The 21,348-nt window shown below is 44.9% G+C and overlaps 1 protein-coding gene across 4 annotated transcripts in view; it reads right to left on the bottom strand.

The window, feature by feature from the left end:
* Window positions 1–4,109: 4,109 nt before the first annotated feature.
* Window positions 4,110–21,348, bottom strand: part of cntrob (centrobin, centrosomal BRCA2 interacting protein) — a 47,029-nt gene continuing 29,790 nt past the window's right edge. For 2 of the 4 annotated variants that reach the window (XM_060854515.1, XM_060854514.1), the window contains exons 11-20: window positions 20,931–21,064; window positions 19,556–19,681; window positions 17,200–17,371; window positions 13,649–14,414; window positions 11,302–11,495; window positions 10,714–10,804; window positions 9,626–9,811; window positions 8,172–8,310; window positions 7,482–7,560; window positions 4,110–4,892 (exon numbers count right to left, since the gene is read on the bottom strand). In XM_060854515.1, coding sequence (XP_060710498.1) covers window positions 4,746–4,892; window positions 7,482–7,560; window positions 8,172–8,310; window positions 9,626–9,811; window positions 10,714–10,804; window positions 11,302–11,495; window positions 13,649–14,414; window positions 17,200–17,371; window positions 19,556–19,681; window positions 20,931–21,064 — 2,034 coding nt within the window. In that variant the 3' untranslated portion in view covers window positions 4,110–4,745. The remainder of the gene's footprint in view (window positions 4,893–7,481; window positions 7,561–8,171; window positions 8,311–9,625; window positions 9,812–10,713; window positions 10,805–11,301; window positions 11,496–13,648; window positions 14,415–17,199; window positions 17,372–19,555; window positions 19,682–20,930; window positions 21,065–21,348) is intronic. The other 2 variants (XM_060854516.1, XM_060854517.1) reach the window with 2 other exon arrangements.

The raw sequence follows: 21,348 nt of genomic DNA, 5'->3' as shown, positions 1-21,348 counted from the left end.
ATACTTTTTCCTAGCTACAATCAGTTCTGAAGAAGAGTTACTGGGCCTGAAACTTTAAATCTGCTTTTTCTCCACAAATTCCAGCATCCGCAGTTCTTTGGTTTCTTTGGAAAAAAATCATCCTTGGTCCTTCGGGACTGTCTAAGAAGAAGATCCTCAACCAACATCGCTGGTGATCACCTTGTTGCTGTTTGAGAGTACTTGCAATGATTTCATTCATAGTCACGTTCCTCCATTGGCTACATTTCTAGAAGAGGTTTTCACCATTGACTTGGAACTGACTTCTGAAGAAGGGTCAATGCACCCCACCTGCTTTCGCTCCACAGATGCTACTAGTCCTGCTGAGTTTTTCCAGCAATTTCTGCCTTCTGCAAGATTTGCAGCATCGACAGTTTTGTTTTATGACGTGGAACTCTATTGCACATTCCTTCGTTGCCATGGGTCAAAGTCCTGGAACACTCTCCCCAATAACTCTGTAGGTTTTCCTACATAGACTGCAGCTCAAGGTGGCACCTCAGCACCACATGAAGGCAATTAAAGTTGGGTAATTAATGCCAGAGTGCCGGCAAGATGTGCATGCAGTCAACTAGTTTTGAAAGAAGCCTCCCATTCTTGTTTCTTGCCCCAAAGGGTGCATGGGCCAAGTATGCTTGAGAGAGTTGCAGCATCAGCAGTTACGCTATCAGACGTTCTGTCCCTTTGTTAAATCAGTCAGTGCCTCCTTGGTGGAACTATTAACTCAGAGTTTTGAAAATTGTGGGTTTAAAACCCACACTAGAGACTGAACAACAAATTAACACACAATGATGCTCACGACAAAAATTAAGAGTGTGCTGCAACTTTGGAGACACCATAGTTTGCACAAGATTTCCAGCCAAAGGTCCATCTGTCCTCTTGGAGGGAGACAAAAGGTTTGAAACAATCCAACCTATAATTTAACCTTCATCTAAAACCTGTTCAATTGCCAATAGCAGGATCTTGTTGGGCACAAATACGGCCCCGAAGTTTTCTACACTGATACAGGACCGACCATTCATTGGTGCTCTGGAATATGTTTACAAGCACACCATATGTCTGAGCCTTTCCTACACATCAAAATAAGGACCGACATGGTTCAAGATTGCCTACTGCCACCTCCATAGAGCACCTAGAGATGGCTAACCAATGTCAATGTTAGACTTGGTAGTGTCACGAGAAAGCAAAAAAAACAAACAAACCAAGTGCCAGCATTGACAAGGGCGTTCAAATAGTAATTGATATCGCAATCATTAAACATTTATTTGTTAAAGCAGCATTGTGAAAGGATTTCATCACTCTAAATTCTTTGAGTTGGGGGTGTGAACCGCCTACTAAGACATCACACCCTAACCCTATTTGCTCATCCCTTGTATCCCTTACAACCTGCAACCTTTAAAACTCAAAACAGGCATTACAAAATCAGTCAATATGTAGCACCCGTGTCCACACTCAGTTCTCAGGTTCTGAAGCAAGTCAGCTATTGCAAATACAGATACCATCACCCAGCAAATGACAACAAACAACCTTTGCATTCAGAACAGACACTCAAGTTTTTTAAATTAAAATATTCCATAAAAGTTTATTGTATAAAAATCCATATTAAAATAAGGTATTTAAGTTTGTAAAAATCAATGCAGACAGACAGACATAAATATAAATAGTTAACTAAATAAAATCAATACACAGCAAAAGACGATAATGAAAAATCTGAGATGGGGTATGTCACATAAGGCTGTATATATGTTTGCATACAGTATTAAGTAGTGCAGGACTTGCGATTTGGTACCCTGGAGGTAACTACAGGGGGCACCACATTGGGAAGGTCACAGGCTTCTTTAGATTCCTAGCACATTTGGGATGTCCAGTGAAACCCTTTCCAAACTAATTGGGTTGAAGAATTTGGAGACAGAAGTCCTCAGGACAGGGGTGAAACCTGGGTCAATGATCACATGCCTGTGTTTGCTTGGGGGGGTTGGTGGGGTTAACCAGGAAGTGCCATGTGCCAAACAGGACTGTTTATTAACCTTCGAAAGGAAACAGAGGGAGGGGAAAAGAGATGGGCTGACAATTACAGATGTGCCTGCAGCTATTTGCTCAGTCACTCTTCTCGAGAAAAAGATGGCTTGAGCTGGATGGCTTCTTTAACAAGGCTTCCCCACCTCCCCACCAAAAACAGAGGCATCTACCCTTTGCAGGGGTGCTCAGGTTCCATCCATTTGGTGGACTGTCCCCAACACACAGCATCCCTTAAACAGCAGCTGGTTATAGGCTTTATCATTCCAACTCAAATAGCCTTAAGCTGCCAGTCGTTCTTGTCCTTGCCATGTGGGCGCTCTCATCTATCAGCACGTGGGGAGAACAAAGAGCGGAGTCTCAATGTGGGCTCATAACACCTTAAAACGTAGCCTGAACCAAAGTGTTAAGAAATGACGGGGGTCAAACACTTCCTTGAAAACTTAAAAGAAAATATTATATAACTTAGCATTCAATCCGAACGATACTTCTTGTGCTTCCCACTGGTACACTCAATCCCAACTCAAATCATGTCGTAACTTCCGAAGGCGGGGGAAAGGCAGGTGAGGCACATGGAAGTTATAAGCTAACAGTGGAGCCAATACAGACTTTACAATGCAGAGGACGACAGCTGCAGATGTTAAAATACTGCAGTCATTAATAGATGCTTGGTGCAATCTTTTCCCTGGACATATTCAGATGTCTCAGCCCAGATTTAGGTGCAATAGAATTACTACTTGCACCCCAATATCCAGACTCCTTTGGGGGAGATTTAGAGAAACTTCCCCACAGAAATTTGCAGACTTGATGAGAGTAGAACCCAAAACAAGACAAAGTGCTCCTGACAGCTGCACTTCATACACCTTGTAGTTAATACCACCAGCCAACCCACACCCCCAGCCATCATGCTGGGTCAGGGTTAAGTAAGTGGGAATATTGAACAAGGCCCCTTGACCTGTCTGAGAGTTCCACAATTACTCCTAAATGTTCCTAGGCCATTTAAATTTAATAGATAAAATGTTTTGGAGATAGCGGAGGATGTGGAAATGTTGAGAAACCCCTGGAACTCCAATGAGCCAACTAGCACTTAATTTTAACACTAATATAAAAAGTGACCAGAATGTAAAACATGCCCTTACCCCAAGTGGGAAATAGCCCTGTACAATACTCCACTATAAGCTGTTGGCAACTGGTTTATGAAAAAAACACCAAATACATACACAGACATGATCAGCCTCAAGGCATTAATTTACATTTCACACACAAACAGAAGTGAGGTTACCTTCACTGAAGTAACTGCTACAGTATTTCTGCACCAGAACTTGTAAAAGACCAGAAATGTGCACTAGATACCTAATATCTGCAATATCTTAAAAAGAACACAGCCCAAGAATAAATTTTAGCTGTAAAAACCAATAAATGAGTGAAAATTGCACACCTTGATGTAGTTATCAAAAGTTGCTCATACAGATATGAAGCTACAGAAAAATATTCTTTCTTAAAAAGATCACAGTTTTTTGTGATAATGCTTTTTCTTTTAAAAAAAAAGTAGATTAAAATGCAGAGTTCTGACCAAACTAAATAACTTTTAGAATGAGAAATCATTGTCACAAGAATTAACAGGTCAGATGTGTCAGCAAGGGTCAACACAAATGGGGAAAGCGATCTGGAATGTTTTGCAATATCAGTATGGAGGCGGTCTCATCTCTCCAGGAAACACCTGTGGATGTCACAGCACCGCGTTTGATCAAATGCAAGCTGGTAGTGCAGCAAAGATGGCTCTGTAAAATGGGAGACAGCGAGATAGAAAAATAGGGAGGTTTAAAGGGCCAGAAAGGGAGGAGATGAGGGACTGAAGAGAGAAAGAAAGTGATAGACAGAGAAAGGGAGGAAGGATGAAATCAACGAACATGGAAGAGGTGCAGGAAGACCTTTTCTCATAGATAGCTAACAAGGTGATTATTACTTAACACAGATGCAAAGCCAGATTCTTATCTCAAAATAAAACAGGAAAACAAGATTAATAAAACAACCCAAAATAGGAGAACAGCAAGCTTGAAAGCGGGAAAACAGGGAAAAAGGTCTTTAAAAATATTTGGAGGTTAATCTAAACATAATTCATAGCATTCACAGCCCAATCACATAATACACTGCAACATAGAATAATTGCCAGAGAGTAATTGGAACAATGAATTCCTGGAGTAAGTTATGAACTGAAAAATCCAACCCTTTCTATCTCAATGGACTACAATTCCATTCAGATATCCTGGAGACACATACCATTACTTATATTTGGGACAGGAGGTATAATACTGGTTACTTGCAGCATATAGATCCCTGTAGACATTCTTATCGACGTGCTTCAGACTGTAGCATGCCCCACCTTCAGAATCTCCCTTTAACAATTCAGCAGCCACCTGCTGTTAGGTTTTGCTGTTGCTATTATATGGTACCTTTACCAGATGACACAGAACGAACATCATGAGCTTGGTACATTGATCACTCAGTGCATGCCAGCATTGAAAATCACATGCCAATCCTTCAAGATTACTGCAAAATTAGGCACAAGGAGAAACTTGATCCAATTGTCTTGCCAATCAGTTCCCCCACAATCTCCAGCTTGGACAAATGGGCTACAATGACCAGATCAGAGCATTGGGATTCATTGATCACTGGAATTATTCCCTGGTGTCAGAAATTAGCTTTGCCTCAACTCATCTCCAGACTGTTGTTTTAACTCCTTTGCTGCCTGATTGGCTGTTCTGCATAGGTTTCTTCCCCGGTTTGCTTGAATTGGAGCTCTTTTCCGTCGCTGTCTTGTTTGCCACGAACCGTCTTTGGCTGTTCTGCACAGATGAGCCCTGGAAAGATAACACGTGTCTTGAGATTAGAAGGCAGAAACAGTGGCAGAAACTCTGGACTAGTAATCCAGAGACATACTGACCATTAAACTACTACTAAATGCCATAAAAACCCAACTGCCTCGCTATTGACCTTTAAGGAAGGATATTTCCCCCATTCTTACCTGATCTGACCTACATGTGACTCTAGAACCACAGCTGTAGTATGTGATTGACTTTTAACTGTCCTCAGGGTAATCAGGGATGGACAATAAATGCTGTCAATGCCCATCTCCCATGACTCAATAAACAAACTAACCTCTGCATAAAATGCTGTGCACCTCAAAAATAAATCAAAGACATAATAAAGTGGCAATGAATGATGTTTTCTCTCCTCTGTGACCTAGGATGTGAATCTAGCCCAAGAATTATAGCATAAATGTCTCCTCCACTGCAAGCTGGAATGGGTTGGGGTCTCAAACTAATTTCTAGTGCAAGCAAGTCTACAATACTAAGCAATAGACGCTTTTAAAACAGAATGCTGGTATGTTACATCCTTCCTACAGCAATGTTGCTGAAGCTTTTCATGTTGCGCTCATTAGAATAAATGCAATCCAAACAATCAAAGTGTACAACAGGAGTAAAAGGTGCTGACTGACTGGCAAATTGACTCTGGTTGGCCAAGCTATTGCTATTGAATATAGTAGCCTCTGGATAATTCATAAAAAGATGCAACTCTTAAATGTAGTCCTTTTGTTGCAGACAGCAGGATCCTTTACTTGAATTATGCCTCTTCTAGCCAGTGCAAATGAATCAAGCTTGACTGATTATCTTAGCGTGGTGGTTACTGGCACATTCAAGATTGTTCATCAAGAGACGCCCACATGTGGAGTAGCATCTAACAGTTGATGTTTTGCTTTTGATTTCGCAAGGGCAAGCTGGGTAGAATACAGTCTGTACTCTGCCTCCTCCATACAACCAAGAAATATGCATTTTGATTACTGGCCAGTCAGTGGGATAATGAATTCCACACATGACAATACTCTGGATGGTAGGCAGAATGCCTTGTTGGAGTGGCATCCTGGGAATGGAGAATATCATGCCCATCACATTAGCATCATGACACAACTTACTCAAAAGTCTTGCTCAAATTTGGGGAATACTTCGCCACTCTTGGCTAACCAGAGTTGGTGACTGAAGCAGATGTCATGCCAAGATGCAAGAATAAATGGAAAACAGTTTCCAAACAGTTGAAAGATCAGCTGTTCATTTTAAATCTTTGATAGGCAAAGTCTTGTTATGCAAAGATATTGAGGAATTTGGGCCAAAGGCAAGGTATGTGGACTTGGGTCACAAGACAGTCATGATCCCATTGAACGGGGGAATAGACTCAACAGGCTGAATGGCCGACACATGTCCCAATATTCCTACGATTGATGGAGTAAAGGGATTTGGGAGCAGGAAGGGCACAGGGTTTACATTACAGCTCATTTGGACTGCAGAATCAAGGATGAGAGAGTGGTGCTGGAAAAGCATAGCAGGTCAGGCAGCATCCGAGGAGCAGGAGAGTCTGTTTTCGGCATAAGCCCTTCAAATCTCCTGCTCCTCGGATGCTGCCTGATCTGCTGTGCTTTTCCAGCAACACACTCACGACTCTGATCTCCACATCTGCAGTCCTCCCTTTCTCCCTGCAGAATCAATGATCTCAGGATATAGCACCCAATCATTTGGTTTTTACCCCAAATCAGTAACAGGCAAATGAACTTAAATAGAGGCAGTCCCCAGGTTGAGAATGGGTTCCATTTGTTCGGGGGAAGACAACAAAGGACAACACATATTAGCCACGTCTAAGTAAAGAAAATGCTTGTGTCAGAGGCCTTTTAAATTATATCCCTGTCCGGGATCACATTCATAACTCAGGGATCCTCTAACTTCAACCCATTTTGGGAATGCAGACTAAACTAGCTGAGCAGGGGCATTGTTAATCCAATCACAATCCTATTCTGGGTTTCACATGATGCATACTTCACAGGAAGAGGCAATGGTCCGGCGGTATTATCACTAGGCTATTAATCCAGAGAACCAGGCAATATTCTGGGGACCTGAGTTCATAATCCCACTGTCACAGATGGAATCGAATTCAATATGAACCTGGAAGAGTTTAAAGATGACCACAAAACCACTGATGATAATGAACCTATCTGCTTCATGCATGTCCTTTAGGGAAGGAAACTTCCATCCTTACCCTGTCCAGTCTATATGTGACTCCAAACTTGCAGCTGATATGCTTGACTCTTAACTACCTTCTGGGTGATCAGAGAGCGTACTAAAATGCTGGGCTCGCCAGCACATCTACATCCTACAGCACAGAAACAGGCCTTTCAACCCCACTCCTCCAGGCTGGTGTTTCCACACATGAGCCTCTTCCCACCACTTCATATCACCCCAGTAATATAATCCTTTTGGGCCTTTCTCCCTCATGTACTTACTCAGCTTGTCCTAAAATGTACCTTTGCTACTTGCCATCAAGCTACTGAGCGACAGTGAAGGCTGACTGTCCCAAGTCTTGCTCAGTCCTCTGGCTACTGAACCTCTGCCTCAGGCACTCACCTCTGTTTTGACCATGAGGTTTAATTTCTGATCCAAGTTTCTTCGAGCAGATGCAGCTACCGCCTCTGAACCATCCGGGCTGTGAGGCAAAAGCAGAAGACATTTAGATGGCACAATGGACATGCTCAATCAGTGCAGTATATGCAGCATATATGTGGGGGCATTACGTGGAACAGTAACAGCACAGGAACGGACCCTTCAGACAACGAAGAACATGATGCCAAATTAAATTAATCCCTTCTGTCTGCCCTTCGTGCATATTCCTCCACTGCTTGCTTATTCATGTTTATCCAAAACCTCCTTAATTGTATATGCCTCCGCTACCACCCCAGTAGTATGGTCCAAACTCCAATTACTCTGTATAAGAAAATTTGCCTGTCACATCTCCATTGAACTTTCTCCCTCATGTGAAATACATGCCACCAGTATTACGATTAAAACATGTCAGAAGAGTGCCTTGCCTCTCACAACATTTGCAGCAATCATTAATGATCTCTTTTAAAGAGGAAAAAAATCTTTAAGGGCACTACATAATATTCATAGTCTCACCACGGGTCCATGCAAAAATATCAATATTATTTGACTGAAGAGCAAAAACTGACACAGAGAGACAGGGGCAGAGACAGAAAGACAGACTCAGCCACATACATACACGCAAAGAGGTAGACATGGAATCAGATTTGTACAAACCTGTCGTGCTGGATGCCCCTCAGGTAGGTGAAGAGCTCCTCCATAGCTGGAGCTGGTCGGTTGGAGGCGATGTGGTGCATGCTTAGCAGTCGTGATAGCTCTCCAATCTGCTTGGGAGACAGCACTCCACCTGAAGATCCTACGCAAAAAGACAAATCTGGAAATGAAAACAGGCCTCTCAAATGGTGACCAATAAACTACGTCCAATTGTATTAAAAACCCTATCCAGTTCACTCATGCTCTGTCAGGAAGGAAATCTGCCAGAATACCCAGTCTGGCGACTCCAGACCCACAGCAACATATGTTAACTGCCCTCACAACAAGCACAGCTACTCACAACACACCACAGAGGGATCAGAGTGCTGCCTAACAAACAGAGAAAATCTTAGTGCCAGAATCAATAAGCCCCAACCCACTCGTAGCCTGGCCTCTTGCCCTTTTGGATGAACTTCAGCTCATCCAAAACTTTGCATACATTCAGACTTGTACCAAGTCTTGATCAGAGGTCACCCACCGTCCTCACTGTTTCTCCCACGAATGGGAAAGATTTAGACGAATACAGGCCAAATGCTGGCAAATGGGAGGAGATTAATTTAGGATATCTGACCAGCTTGGATCAAGGCTCTGTTTCTGTGCTGGACATCTCTATGACTCCATTGACTAAGAGGTGACTGTATACAGGTTTATAAAAACATAAGGGACATAGATAAGGTGAACAGTCAAGGTTTTTGCCCCAGGTAGGAGGGTCCCAAATTAAAGAGTGCAGATTTAAGGCGAGAGGGGAAAGATTTAATAATATCCTGAGGAGTAACTTGTAAAGCAGAGGGTGGTGTGAGCATGGAATGAGCTGCCAGAGGAAGTGGTGGAGGTTGGTACAAAAACAACATTTAAAAGGCATCTGGATGGGTGCATGAAGAGAAAGGATTTAACAGGATGTGGGCCAAATGCTGGCAGATAGAACCAGATTAATTTAGGATATCCAGGTGGTGTGGATGAGTTAGACCGAAGATTCTGGATCAGTGGTGCTGGAAGAGCACAGCAGTTCAGGCAGCATTCAACGAGCAGCGAAATTGACGTTTCGAGCAAAAGCCCTTTATTCCTGATGAAGGGCTTTTGCCCGAAACGTTGATTTCGCTGCTCGTTGGATCCTGCCTGAACTGCTGTGCTCTTCCAGCACCACTGATCCAGAATCTGGTTTCCAGCATCTGCAGTCATTGTTTTTACCAAGTTAGACCAAAGAGTCCGTTTCTGTGCTGTATGACTCTTTGACTCTAAAGATCAGTAGCCATTCCTTTAGCTTGTGTGGGATCTTGCTGTGCACAATTTGGCTGTTCTCTTTCTTACATATACACTGACTACATGTCAAACAAGTGCTCGGATGGACACAAAGCTCTTCGGGGTGACACAAGATCTCATTTAAATGGTTCAGTCTTCTTTCATGTCAGATGTCGCACCTGATTTCTGAGGACTTCGGGATCCGAGCGCCCGCTGCAAAGGGACAGCCTCTGAGGGGTCAACTTTCACTTTCTGCACGGCCTTGCTGGAAGGCTTGCTGCTCTGCCCTGCCAGGAACTGCCTCATCGGCTGGGGCTTGGCACTCTCCCAGACAGTGGGGCAATCGCGCAAGACCTGAGATCCTCCTGAAAGTGGAAAGCACTGCATGATTTAGAGCTGGAACTACCTATGGGCAAGAGACTCTTTGTATCTTCCTTATCGTGAGAGATGAAGCACCTTAATTTCAGCAATACCCTCAACTCGTGAATAATGGCGGAGGAACGAGAGAAGCTAGGAGTGTTTCCTGTCACAGACCATGGGGAGATTGAATAGAGGTGTTCACGTTATAAGCCAATGTGGCAGAGTGAACAAGGGGAGATTTTGACCACTGGCAGGAGAGTTGGTGGCCAGGGGACATTATTTGTAAAAGACTTGGAGGGGTGAGGATAGCTTTTTCTTTACAATAGAGAGAGTTGCTGTGATCTGGAGCATGGTGGTTCAACAGTGACTTCCAAGAAGGAGAATTGGATGTTTGAAAAGAGCTGAAGGGCCACGAGGAAAGAGCAGCACAATTGGATTGCTCATTCAAAGTGACAGCATGGGCTTGGTTGGGCCAAATGGCCTCGTATAAATTAGGAACAGAGTTCTGCCCTGCTCCAACATTCAATAAGAGCATCGCTGATCCAATTGCAACAACAACTCCACATTCCCACCTAGCCCAATAACCTCATCAAGAATCCTTCTTCAGTGCTGGTCAATGTTACAACAGCACCAGACTCTTGATGGCGAAGCTTTATTGGACTACCTCTGTTAAAGTCCACAGGGAACTGGATCAGATCTCAGAATAATGGCCCACCATGCCTTGAGCCCACACTGGCTCAGGCCAAAGAGCATCATGTTCAGTTCCTGGTTAATACACAGTCAGAATGGATACTTATATGAAGTGCCAAAGAGAGGGTGGATGAGTGCTTATGGAATCTATTACCACTTTCACAAGGGGAGAGGAGTTCCATATACCACATAAACTGGGTGTCCCTTCCCCACTTACCTTGCTGGGACACCACATCATCCTGAACTACATTAGGCTTCTCGGGTTCTGCACCAGTTTCCACCGGATCCCCGGGCGACCGGTCTAATAGCTGACAATACGGGAGAGAGGGAGGGACAGAGAAAATATTACAGAGTCACAAGACAAAAATAAACAACAGCAAGCTTTCAACTGGGCTGACAAAGCTTTTTAGAACATCCCTAAAGCTACATTCCCGAATGCAATGATACTAAAAAGAAATGCACAAAGGCTATTTACACCCAGTCTCGAGCAATCACAGCAGGTCCGGGCGCCGCTCAGTAACCTAGCTTGTTTCAGAGAAACCGTTTTACCCTTCACCTTTTCCTGGTTGTGAATCTTGACCAACAAATCGCAGAATAACCAGCGGGTGAATTCAATTCCTTCCATCAACATTCTTTCCATCTGTGCATTCTGGGCACAGTTCAGCCTCACCAACTTGATATTGGGGCCGAAAGGGTTGGGTTAAACTATAAGGAATAAGCACAAAAGGTCAAACACGACCCAATGTGCAATGCCACGTCTTCCTGCTTGAGGGCTGAGTAATGCTGGTGAGAACCACCCACCTACCATCTGGATGTAATATTGGAGCTCGCTGCTTTGGGAGTTCTGCTCCTGGGAGGAGGACTGTCCACCTGATGACTCAAAGCTGCTGTTCTTGGTGGTTCCACCCTCGCTGGCCAGCTGATCGTGGGTTAGTCTGCTGTCATCAGCGTCGTCAGTGAATGGGTGCTCAGCCAGCTCGTCTGGATGGGCCCCAGAGGCTACAGAAAGAACATAAAGACAGTGGAATGATAGGCCACCCATGCATTCCCAGCACAAACCCTTTGGGTGGTGCAGCCTTTTCCAAAAGGAGGCGGCCAGGAAGATAGTTTTCCAGCAGCCAACATCTTGTCCACATCTCCCCTTTCACACTTGACAACAACCCAAAACTTTCTCCTTTTGAGTGTTAAAAGACCACATAGTGCTGACAAAGAACAGCAGGGAGTTGTCCCAGTGACTGGATTAACACTCCTCCATTCAACCAATCATTGCATGGCTCCGGCTCAGGAGAAGGCCATTCGGCCCACAATATCTGCGCCAGATCTCTGCAAGAGCAATGCGCCTTGTGTCACGCTCCTGGCTTTTCCCTGCAAACATTTCCCTTTTCAGATAATGCCTCGACTGAACCTGCTCGCACCCTGTTCTCAGGCAATGCATTCCAGAACCTAACTACCTGCTGCATTAAAGCCACTTTTGCTCACACTGCTCCTGCTTCTTTTACCAATCATTTTAAATTCAAAGTCCTCCGGTTCTCAGTTCGAAAGAAAAACTGCATTTTGCAGTCAATGTAATTTGTGAAGCACTACTCTAACATAAGAATTAAAATTAAAAAGCAAACTGACTGGCTTTTAACCTCCATTTTGGAGTAGGGAATGGTAGCAGCACAGAACTAGCTGCCACACGATGCTGGTATGACTGTCAGGCAGGCAAAAACAGACCTGTATCTCTCTCCAGTCTTCCTCAGGCTAGGGTTGTTCTGAACCCTATATAGTCAATTAATTACTTTTTGAGGTGGAGTCACTGTTGCATTGTAGGTCATTGAGCAGTCAGCTAGCACAAGGAAGCTATCATAAACTGTAATGATGGCAATCTCATCAGTTCTAGTTACAGGCAGCAGCCACAATCACAAACAGACTCCATTCCACACAAGTCGATTTGTATTTAACACACAGGACAATATAAAAGGTGCTGGTTGTCAGCGCAGGAAATGGTCCTTAAAATTACAGCACTCTATGGGATCACTTTCAGAAGTAGGACATCAGTAAATCAGGGACCCCCTTTATATCGGTTGTGGAGTGAACATTAGTTCCTGGACATAGGAGAGAACTCCCCCGCCTCTTCCTTCATTCAATCTTTTAAATTAGAAACCCAGGGGCAAAACAGGTCTCAGTTTACCTCGTCATCCGAATGACTGCACATCTAACTCAATACCTGCTCACAGAATGTTGACATAGACAACAGGCTCAGGTTCCAGAACTGGATTTGAATCCATGGAGACTCTGAGGAGTGGAGGAGGATGTGAGAAGGGACAGAGAAAGAGGGGAGCAGGGGGAGCAGCACAGGGGGGAAATGTAGAAAGGAGGAGAGAGAGAGAGAATGAAGAAATGGGGAAGGGGGCGCAAGGGAAGAATAGGATGGGGAAGAGAAGGAGAGGGAGAGGAGCAGGGTGTGATGGGGAAGTGGGGGGGGGGGGCGGAAGGGAGACGAGGGGGGTGGGAGGGGTATTCACACATGGAATGTGGGCAGTTAAGAGTCAACTGCATTACTGTGGGTCTGGAGTCACATGTAGACTAGACCAGGTAAGGGTGGCAGTTTCTTTCCCTAAAGGGCATTAAATAAACCAGCTAGGATTTTCCGACAATCAATAATGGATTCATAAGACCATAAATCATAGGAACAGAAATTAGGCCATTCAACCCATCAAGTCTGTTCTGCCATTCAATCATGGCTGATAAGTTTCTCATCCCCATTTTCCTGGTTTCTCCCCTTAACCCTTGATACTAAAGAACAAATCTATCTCAATCGTAGATATATTCAATTACCTGGCTTCTGTGGCAATGAATTCCATAGATCCACCACTCTCTGGCTGAAGTTTCTCCTTATCTCCATTCAAAAAAAACATTTCCTTTTCTCTAAGGCTGTGCCCTTGGGCCCTAGTCTCTCCTGCCAATAACTAATTCATGGTTATCAGTAGATTCCATTCTTCCAGATTCTTTGTTGAATTCAAATTCCACCATCTACCATGGTGGGATTTGAACCCAGGTCCCCAGAACATTAGCTGGATTTCTGGATTAATATTCTAGTGATAAGACCACCAGGCCATCACCACCCCAGAGGGAAGGAGGCTACCTCTTATGCCCAGGCTCTGCTTTACCTGTCACCATGGTCTCATCCACCTGTGGCTCCAGAGGCTGGAAGCTGCCGTGACTGAGGAAGCTGTAATTTAACAATTGGCTGAGGTCTTCCATTGATGGATGGTAGGGCAGCAGAGGGAGCATCACTGACTGATTCTGGCTCTGCTCAGAGAAACACAAGTTCCCAGACAGTGGTGGCTGGTCACCACAGTGCGGGGGGCCACCCTGCTGCGGGTAACCCCCCCCTTTCATCAGGGGCTTCAGAGTTTCGGCAGCTGTTGAAGCCAGCGTACGATGTCTGCTGAGGTTGTTGGGACACGGTTTAGACTCCGGGTCTTTGGCTGCCAGTTGGTGAGAGGGAGCCTGTACCACGGGCTGCAAGGGAACGCCCTGAGGAAAGGAACCGTGGAAGCTATGAACATCCAATGTGGAATTATCCACGAATACACAAGCCTCTCGGTTAGTGTAGGAGGGTCGTCCGCCCTCAATCCTGTCTCCCTGAAACTTGCAATCTGGAGCCAGCGTGGAGAAATGGGATTCCTCCCTTTGGCTGACACAGGCAGAGTGCTGCAGTTTGACCAGATTCTTGTGCACTTGGGCGCCAGACGCATGAGTGTCCCTGCTTTCGGAGGAATGCTTCAGCCAGTCAGTGTCTGAGGTTGGGACAGGGTAAGGCACTGTAGAGGAAGATGAGAGATCCAAGTTGTTGATGGCTTCCGAGGCCGATGTTGTGCGGTTAAGTTCCGTATAAACAGGCACTTGGTCGTGATGAAGGGCAGGTTGCTGCTGGAGACATTAACACAGTTGTTAGAACTGTCACCTACCAAAGAATTACTTACAAATAAAAACACATTTGTATTATCTTAACGTAACGTGGGATAGAGGCACAGCAGAGCAGCAATGACTCCTCTGCACTCCAGTAAGACATAGAATTACAATGATCCCAGGAGTTTGACTGTCAACCAGTACAACCAAAATAAGCACCCATTAATGTAACAAACACAGTACAATCCAGCAATGACATCTGGCATGTTTAACATCAAACTGACAGCACTGAAACAGGCCATTCACACCATGCTGGTGTTTATGCCCTCCTTTAATCCCTTCCCTTCAAAATTCTTTCTCCCTCTTTTGTTTATTCAATGTCCCCTTAAAAGTATGATTCACTGCAACCACTTCCAGTGGCAATGGGTACCCAGAGAACTGGGAGAGCATGGAAAAGAGGTTCCTCCTGAGTTTGTTAACATCTTATTGATGGCCCTTAGGTCAGGTCCTCTCCACAACAGGAAATATCTTCTCCGTGCCTCCTCCAAAGCTTTTCATCATTTTAAATTAAGCATCAGCACGAAGATGATGTTAAATCTGTATAAAACATTGGTGCAGCCTTGGCTGGAGCAACTGTCTCCTTGTGGGCACCACACTTTAGAAAGGATTACACTTGAGGAATTCTTCCTTGTGGTTACCTCTGACTTCCTAATCCAAATTAAGATGAAAGTCACTGATGATTAATATACTGCCTTTTTACAAGGCGTCATTATCTCCTGATTTATTCTCTGTCCTGCCATATACTACTATTTGGGGTCCTTTAACCTCGTCCTGACAATGTGCTTTCGTCCCCTTGTTATTTCTGACCTCCATTAACATGGAATCTATAGCTTCTGGTCAAAGATCTGTTTTTGCTGTTGCCTCCATACCTCCCCACCACCCTTTCCCTCCTGCCTGTGCTTTCAAAAAGTCACATACCTCTGAATATTTAGTTACCAGCTTTGATCTCCTTGTAACCATGTCTCTGTTATGGCTATAAAGGTCATATCCATTAACCTTCATTTGTAGCATCAATTCACTTATTTTATTCCAAGTCCAATGCAATGGAAAACATGCGGGTAGGACAAGCTGGAAGTCCCCACAACTCAAGCATCCAGAGCCAAGTGGCCTGCAGCAAGTGATTAGGAAGGCAAATGGGAGGTTGGCATTTGCTGCAAGGGGAATCGAGTTAAAAAGTAGCAAAGTGTTGCTACAGCTCTACATGGAGCTAGTGCGACCACATCTGGGAGTACAATGCAGAGTTCTGGTCACTTACTGAAGGAAAGATTTAACTGCGCAAGTAGCTGGTCAGAGAATGTTCACTTGACTGAGTCTTGAGATGAAGGGTTTACTTTATGACAAAAGATCAAGCAGTTTGGATCTTTACTCAGGAGAAAGTGAGGACTGCAGATGTAGGAGATCAGAGTCGAGAGTGTAGTGCTGGAAAAGAACAGGTCAGGCAACATCCGAGGAGCAGGGCATTTGATGTTTCGGGCACAAGCCCTTTATCAGCAATGGGATTCCTGATGAAGGGCTAATGCCCAAAACGTCGATTCTCCTGCTCCTAGGATACTGCCTGACCTGGATCTTTATTCAGTAGTGTTTAGAAGAATGGGAGGTGACCTCATTGAAGTAGACAAGGTTCTGAGTAGGTTTGATAGGGAAAGCACTGAAAGGATAGTAGGGATGTTAAGGATGGCACAATAGCTCAATAGTTAGCATTGTTGCCTCACAGCACCAGGAACCCGTGTTCGATTCTAGCCTTGAATGACTGTCTATATAGAACTTGCATGTTCTCCCTATGTCTGTGTGTCTGTCGGATACTTTGGTTTCGTCCCACAGTCCACAGATGTGCAGGTTAAGGTGGATTGGCCTTGGGAAATTGTCCCATAGTGTCCAGGGATATGCAGGTTAGGCGAGTTAGCCATGGGAAATGCAGGGTTATGGGGATAGGATATCAGGGTGGATCCTGGTGAGATACTCTTTGGAAGGTTAGTGTGGACTCGATGAGCCAAATGGCTTGCTTTCACACTGTAGGGATTCTATGATGTTTCTCCTTGAGGAAGATCATGTGGTCTCCCATATAAGATGAAAAGGAGAAGAAATATTTTCTCCGGGGGTCAGTTTTGTGAACAATGGAAGTGGGGCAATAATTATATTCAGGGCTGAGGTGGAAAGATCTCTGATAAACAAGGGAGTCAAGGGATATTTTCTTCTCAGGACTATTACCCTCGGGTGAGCTTCAGTTGGAAGAACATTTTTTTCCCCCATCTGGGGACCCTGTAGCCTCAATATTGCGATCCTTCACAGAATCAGATAATCCGTACAGTGTGGAAGCAGGCCATTCAGCCCACTGAGTCCACACTGACCCTCTGAAGAGCATCCCATCAGACCCACTCCCTACCCTATCTCTGTAACCCTGCATTTCCCATGGACAATCCACCTAACCTGCACATCCTTGGACTGTGGGACGAAACTGGAGTGCCCAGAAGAAACCCACGCAAACATAGGGAGAAATGCAAGCTCCACACAAATGGTGGTCCGACCTGGAATCGAACATGGGTCCCTGGGGTTGTGAGGCAGCAGTGCTAAACACAGTCACTGTGCCGCACCCTGTTAAACAAGAACATTAAAAGGTCAAACGGGGAATGTGACATTCTAAAAATAAACAAATTGGCAGGCCCAAGGGGCCACAATCTCTCATTGCTCCTAACTCTTGTGTTCTAGTCTACTGGGTGCATGTGTGAGGCATCTTTCGGCCACGTACCGAGAATCTCTGGAGGCCTGGGGGCGAGCCTTCAGACATCAGCACTTTCAGTGCTTCGTTCCAGTGTGCCTGCATCATGCTCTGCAACTTGATCACCATCTCACCTCGCTGCACCTCCAGCTTCCTCTTAGCGGTGAGGAGTCTGCCCATCTCCTCCTGCACCTTCGCCAGCCTACAGCCCCGTCATGCAAGAGAGGAAGACTTGCAGTTAGACAGCGCCCGTCAACGCGATGCCTCCCAAAGTAACTTACAGCCAACGGCGTCCTTCATAAAAAGTGCAGTCACCATTATGAGGCACAAAATGCGACAGATAAATTCAGTCGAACAAGAACGAGATTGGGATCAAAATTTACTATTGACCGTGATCAAGAGATAATCGTCAGCTGCAGGACGCTGGGGCGATCTTCACCGCTTTCTGTTGTAACAGTGGTCCTATGTCAAACTGAGAGGCCTCTGTCTATTGTCCCATTTCAAAGGCAGCACCTCAGAGGGTGCAGCTCTCCTGGGTACTGCCTTGGGAACCTTGGCCTGCTCGAGTATCTAGAGGAGGAGCTGTTTAGGCAAATAAAATGCAAACATAGGATTTCAGAGAGCTAACACAAATTGCTGGCAAGGCTCAGCAGCTCGGGCAGCTTCTGTGGAAAGAAATCAGATTTAAGGTTTTGGACCAAAAACATTAACTCTGATTTCTCTCCACAGATGCTGCCAGACATGCTGAGCTGTTCCAGCAATTTGTATTTTTGTTTCTGATTTACAGCATCCACACTTCTTTTGGTTTTATATCAGGGAGCTAACTGCTTTCAATGAAAACAAAACATATTTTCTGGGTTGATTCCTTAAAAGTTTTCATTTTTTTTCTGTTAAAAAGGAATTTGCAAGGTTTTGCTTAGTCTGAGATTTTGAGAACGGTTGCAGAGTCAGAGGCAATAGGTCTTGAACCCATGACCCATTACTCTAGATTGAAAGACTGCATTAATATAGGAGTTGGGAGGTCATGCTGTGGCTGTGCAGGACATCGGTTAGGCTACTTTTGGAATGTTGTGTCCAATTCTGGTCTCCCTGTTATAGGAAAGCTGTTGTGAAACGTGAAGGGGTTCAGAAAAGATTGGCGAGAATGTTGCTGGGATTGGAGGGTTTGAACTAGAGGAAGAGGCTGAACAGGCGGAGACTTTTTTCTCTGGAGCGTCAGAGGTTAAAGGGTGACCATATAGAGGTTTATGGATGAGAGGCATGGATAAGGTGAACAGCCAAGGTCTTTTTCCCAGGGTAGGGGTGTCCAAAACTAGAGGGCACAGGTTTAAGGTGAGATGGGAAAGATTTAAAAGGGTCCAAGGGACAACTTTTTCACACACATACAGAATGAATTGCTAGAACAAGTGGTGGGGGCTAGTACAATGGCAACATTTAAAAGGCATCTGGATGAGTACATGAATAGGAAGGGTTAAGAGGGACATGGGCTTAACGCTGGCAAACGGGACTAGATTAATTTAGGATACCTGGCCAGCACGGACGAATTGGACAGAAAGGTCTGTTTCTGTGCTGGATAAGTCTATGACAGAAACTTTGTCCTCGTCTACTGAGCCAAATGACTGTTGTTTGTAATATGGATGCTGGGATTAGGGGAAAACAAGTGCAAGAAACACCCAGCAGGTCAGACAGCATCCATGGAGAGAGAAACAGAGTTATTGTTTCAGAGTTGACCATCAGCTCTGAAAGGAAGACATGGAGCTGAAACACAAACTTGTTTTCTCTCTGTCCAGATGCCACCTGACCCGGTGAGCATTTTGGAAACCTGGTCAGCATGGACAAGTTGGACCGAAGGGTCTGTTTCCACGCTGAACATCTCTATGACACTATGATTGAGATCCAGTGACCTCGGTAGACTACTTACTTTGATTAAACAGAGTCTCTGGATTTTAAGAGGCTTTGCATGATGCTCATCATGAAATTGTTCACTCCTACTTTCTGTTGCTGTGCACTCGTACCAAACATTGTCTGTTCTACTCTGGCTAACCAATACTGGGAGCTTCGGACAGATTGTTCCCAAAGTAATATTTGGACTTGGGTGTCGCTGGCAAGGCCAGCACTACTCATCCATCACTAATTGCCCTTGAACTGAGGGCCTTATTTGGTCATTTCAGAGTCAAATCACTTTGCTATAGATCTGGAGTCACACGTAGCCAGACCAAGCAAGGACGGCTGATTTCACAATAATAAATTGCAAGCTACAGGACAGATGGGAACGTACCAGGCTGTGCAAAAAGGCCAAGCACCACAAAGGAAAATAGACGGAGGAAGCATCAGTGGCAATCAAAGCAAAGTAGAAGCAATTTTGTTTTAAAAACAAACCCCCTACCTGATCTCATACCCCTCAGCCACGCCACGGTGCCTCTCCTCTCGCTCCTGCAGTTCCAATTTGAACTCAGCTAGCTGCTTACCCATCTCGACCTCATGTTGTGTAGCCATTTCCATGATCTGTTTCCTAAAGAGCAGGACAAGAAAAATCAGACATCACAACCTGCAACAAGTGCAAGGTGTTTTAGCCACAAAGCTTAAGTTAGCATCCTTGGGGATCTTGTGGTACTAGGGTAATATCTGTATCTCTGAGCCAGGAGGTTCACGTTCAAGTCACATCTGAACAGATCAGAGATATTTTCTAACCAATCATTCAGAAAACTTGCTCCAGGTTTGCAGAGTCTGGAGTTCTCGGGCTCTTGTGGTGAGGTGATAGTGTCCCCACTCTGATCAGAGGCTCTGAGCTCAAGTCCCACTTCCTCCAGGGGAACACAATAACATTTCCCAACAGGTTGATTAGAAAATAACCAAGTAATAAATATCGTCCCACTCACAGGTCGATGCCAAGGCAGACATCCAGCGCACGAGGATTAAAGGGACGGCGTGCAATCCATAGCTGAATACACTTCCTCCTTCGCTTGACCAGTAAAGTCCCACACATGCACCCATTTACTTCCAGCCCTCACCAAAAGGGCTGTTGTAGTATAGTGGTAGAATTCCTACCTCTAGCACAGAAGGCTAGGGTTCAAGTCCCACCTTCTACAGAGGCGTGCAATAGTATTTCTGAACGGGCAGTTTAGAAAACCTCGTTCTTTTTTCTAGATTCCATAATGGTTCATTGTCCTCATCACAGTTTACAATTTTTCAAAGGTTAGCATCAATTGCAAAATTTGAAAATTAGCCCTCTTGCAAAAGTTCTAGATCTGGAGGCTAGCTGCCAGTGTGAACTAGGTTGGAAGGACCATTGTTCTGAACTCTATTTGTCTAATTTATTCTAACAATCTGCAATGCTGGACTTCTTAGTTCTTTATTTTCCAATTCTTTTCCCTAAGAACTTGTGGTGAAGAACCTGTACCTTTCTGCATACAATGGCACCATACAAGGCAAATTGTAAATTTTTCACTGTAGTCATCTGAATATATGTGGCAATAAAGCTAATTCATTTACTTATATCTCTCCAGCCCCCTACCTTTCCAAATGCTAAGCCGCATGCATGGGCTCTGCTGCTAAATGTTTGGGTAAGTATCATGGACAGCAGGGTGAATAAAGGGGTTGCCAGTTGATAGATTTGTGTTTCCAAAAGATGCTACTCTCATCTTTACTGTCCTACAGCATTGTTCGTCAAAACTGGGAAAATCAAGAGAGAGGGTGTGGGTGACAGCAGGAGGTAGTTCCCTGAACACGACCAGCACGAGCAGAGGGAGGGGGACATTTACCTGAGCTGCTCCCGCACAGCGGCCGTCTGCCGGGTGCTGTCTTCATGCACGGCTGCCAGGCGCTCAGTCACCTGCTGTTCCAGGGCCATCTTAAACTCTGTCTCGCTCTTGACCCGCTGCGATTCAGAGCGTGCCTGCAGCAGGGACACATGCAGCGTTAACAGTCAGCTTGGCTTGTTTGAGCGCAGGGTGCTTACCTCGCAAAGCCGAGCCTGCATTTGTTGAGTTCGCCAGTCTAGATCAGGACCAGAAATCCTGCCTCATCCCTCCTGGCTAACTCAGATAGTACTGAACTTCTCAGTCAACCTCAGGCAGTTTAGTACAGTTGTCTGTTTGGAATACAAAGAGGAAACAGAGGGACAATCAAATGCAGTTTACAAAGAAAAACAGGTCCCCCTCTCTGCTCTTTCAGTTCCAG

The sequence above is a fragment of the Hemiscyllium ocellatum genome, chromosome 44, assembly GCF_020745735.1.
Source record: "Hemiscyllium ocellatum isolate sHemOce1 chromosome 44, sHemOce1.pat.X.cur, whole genome shotgun sequence".
In the NCBI taxonomy this organism is placed as follows: domain Eukaryota; kingdom Metazoa; phylum Chordata; class Chondrichthyes; order Orectolobiformes; family Hemiscylliidae; genus Hemiscyllium; species Hemiscyllium ocellatum.
The sequence above is the reverse complement of the archived record's forward strand: the minus strand, read 5'-3'. Positions and strand labels throughout refer to the sequence as shown.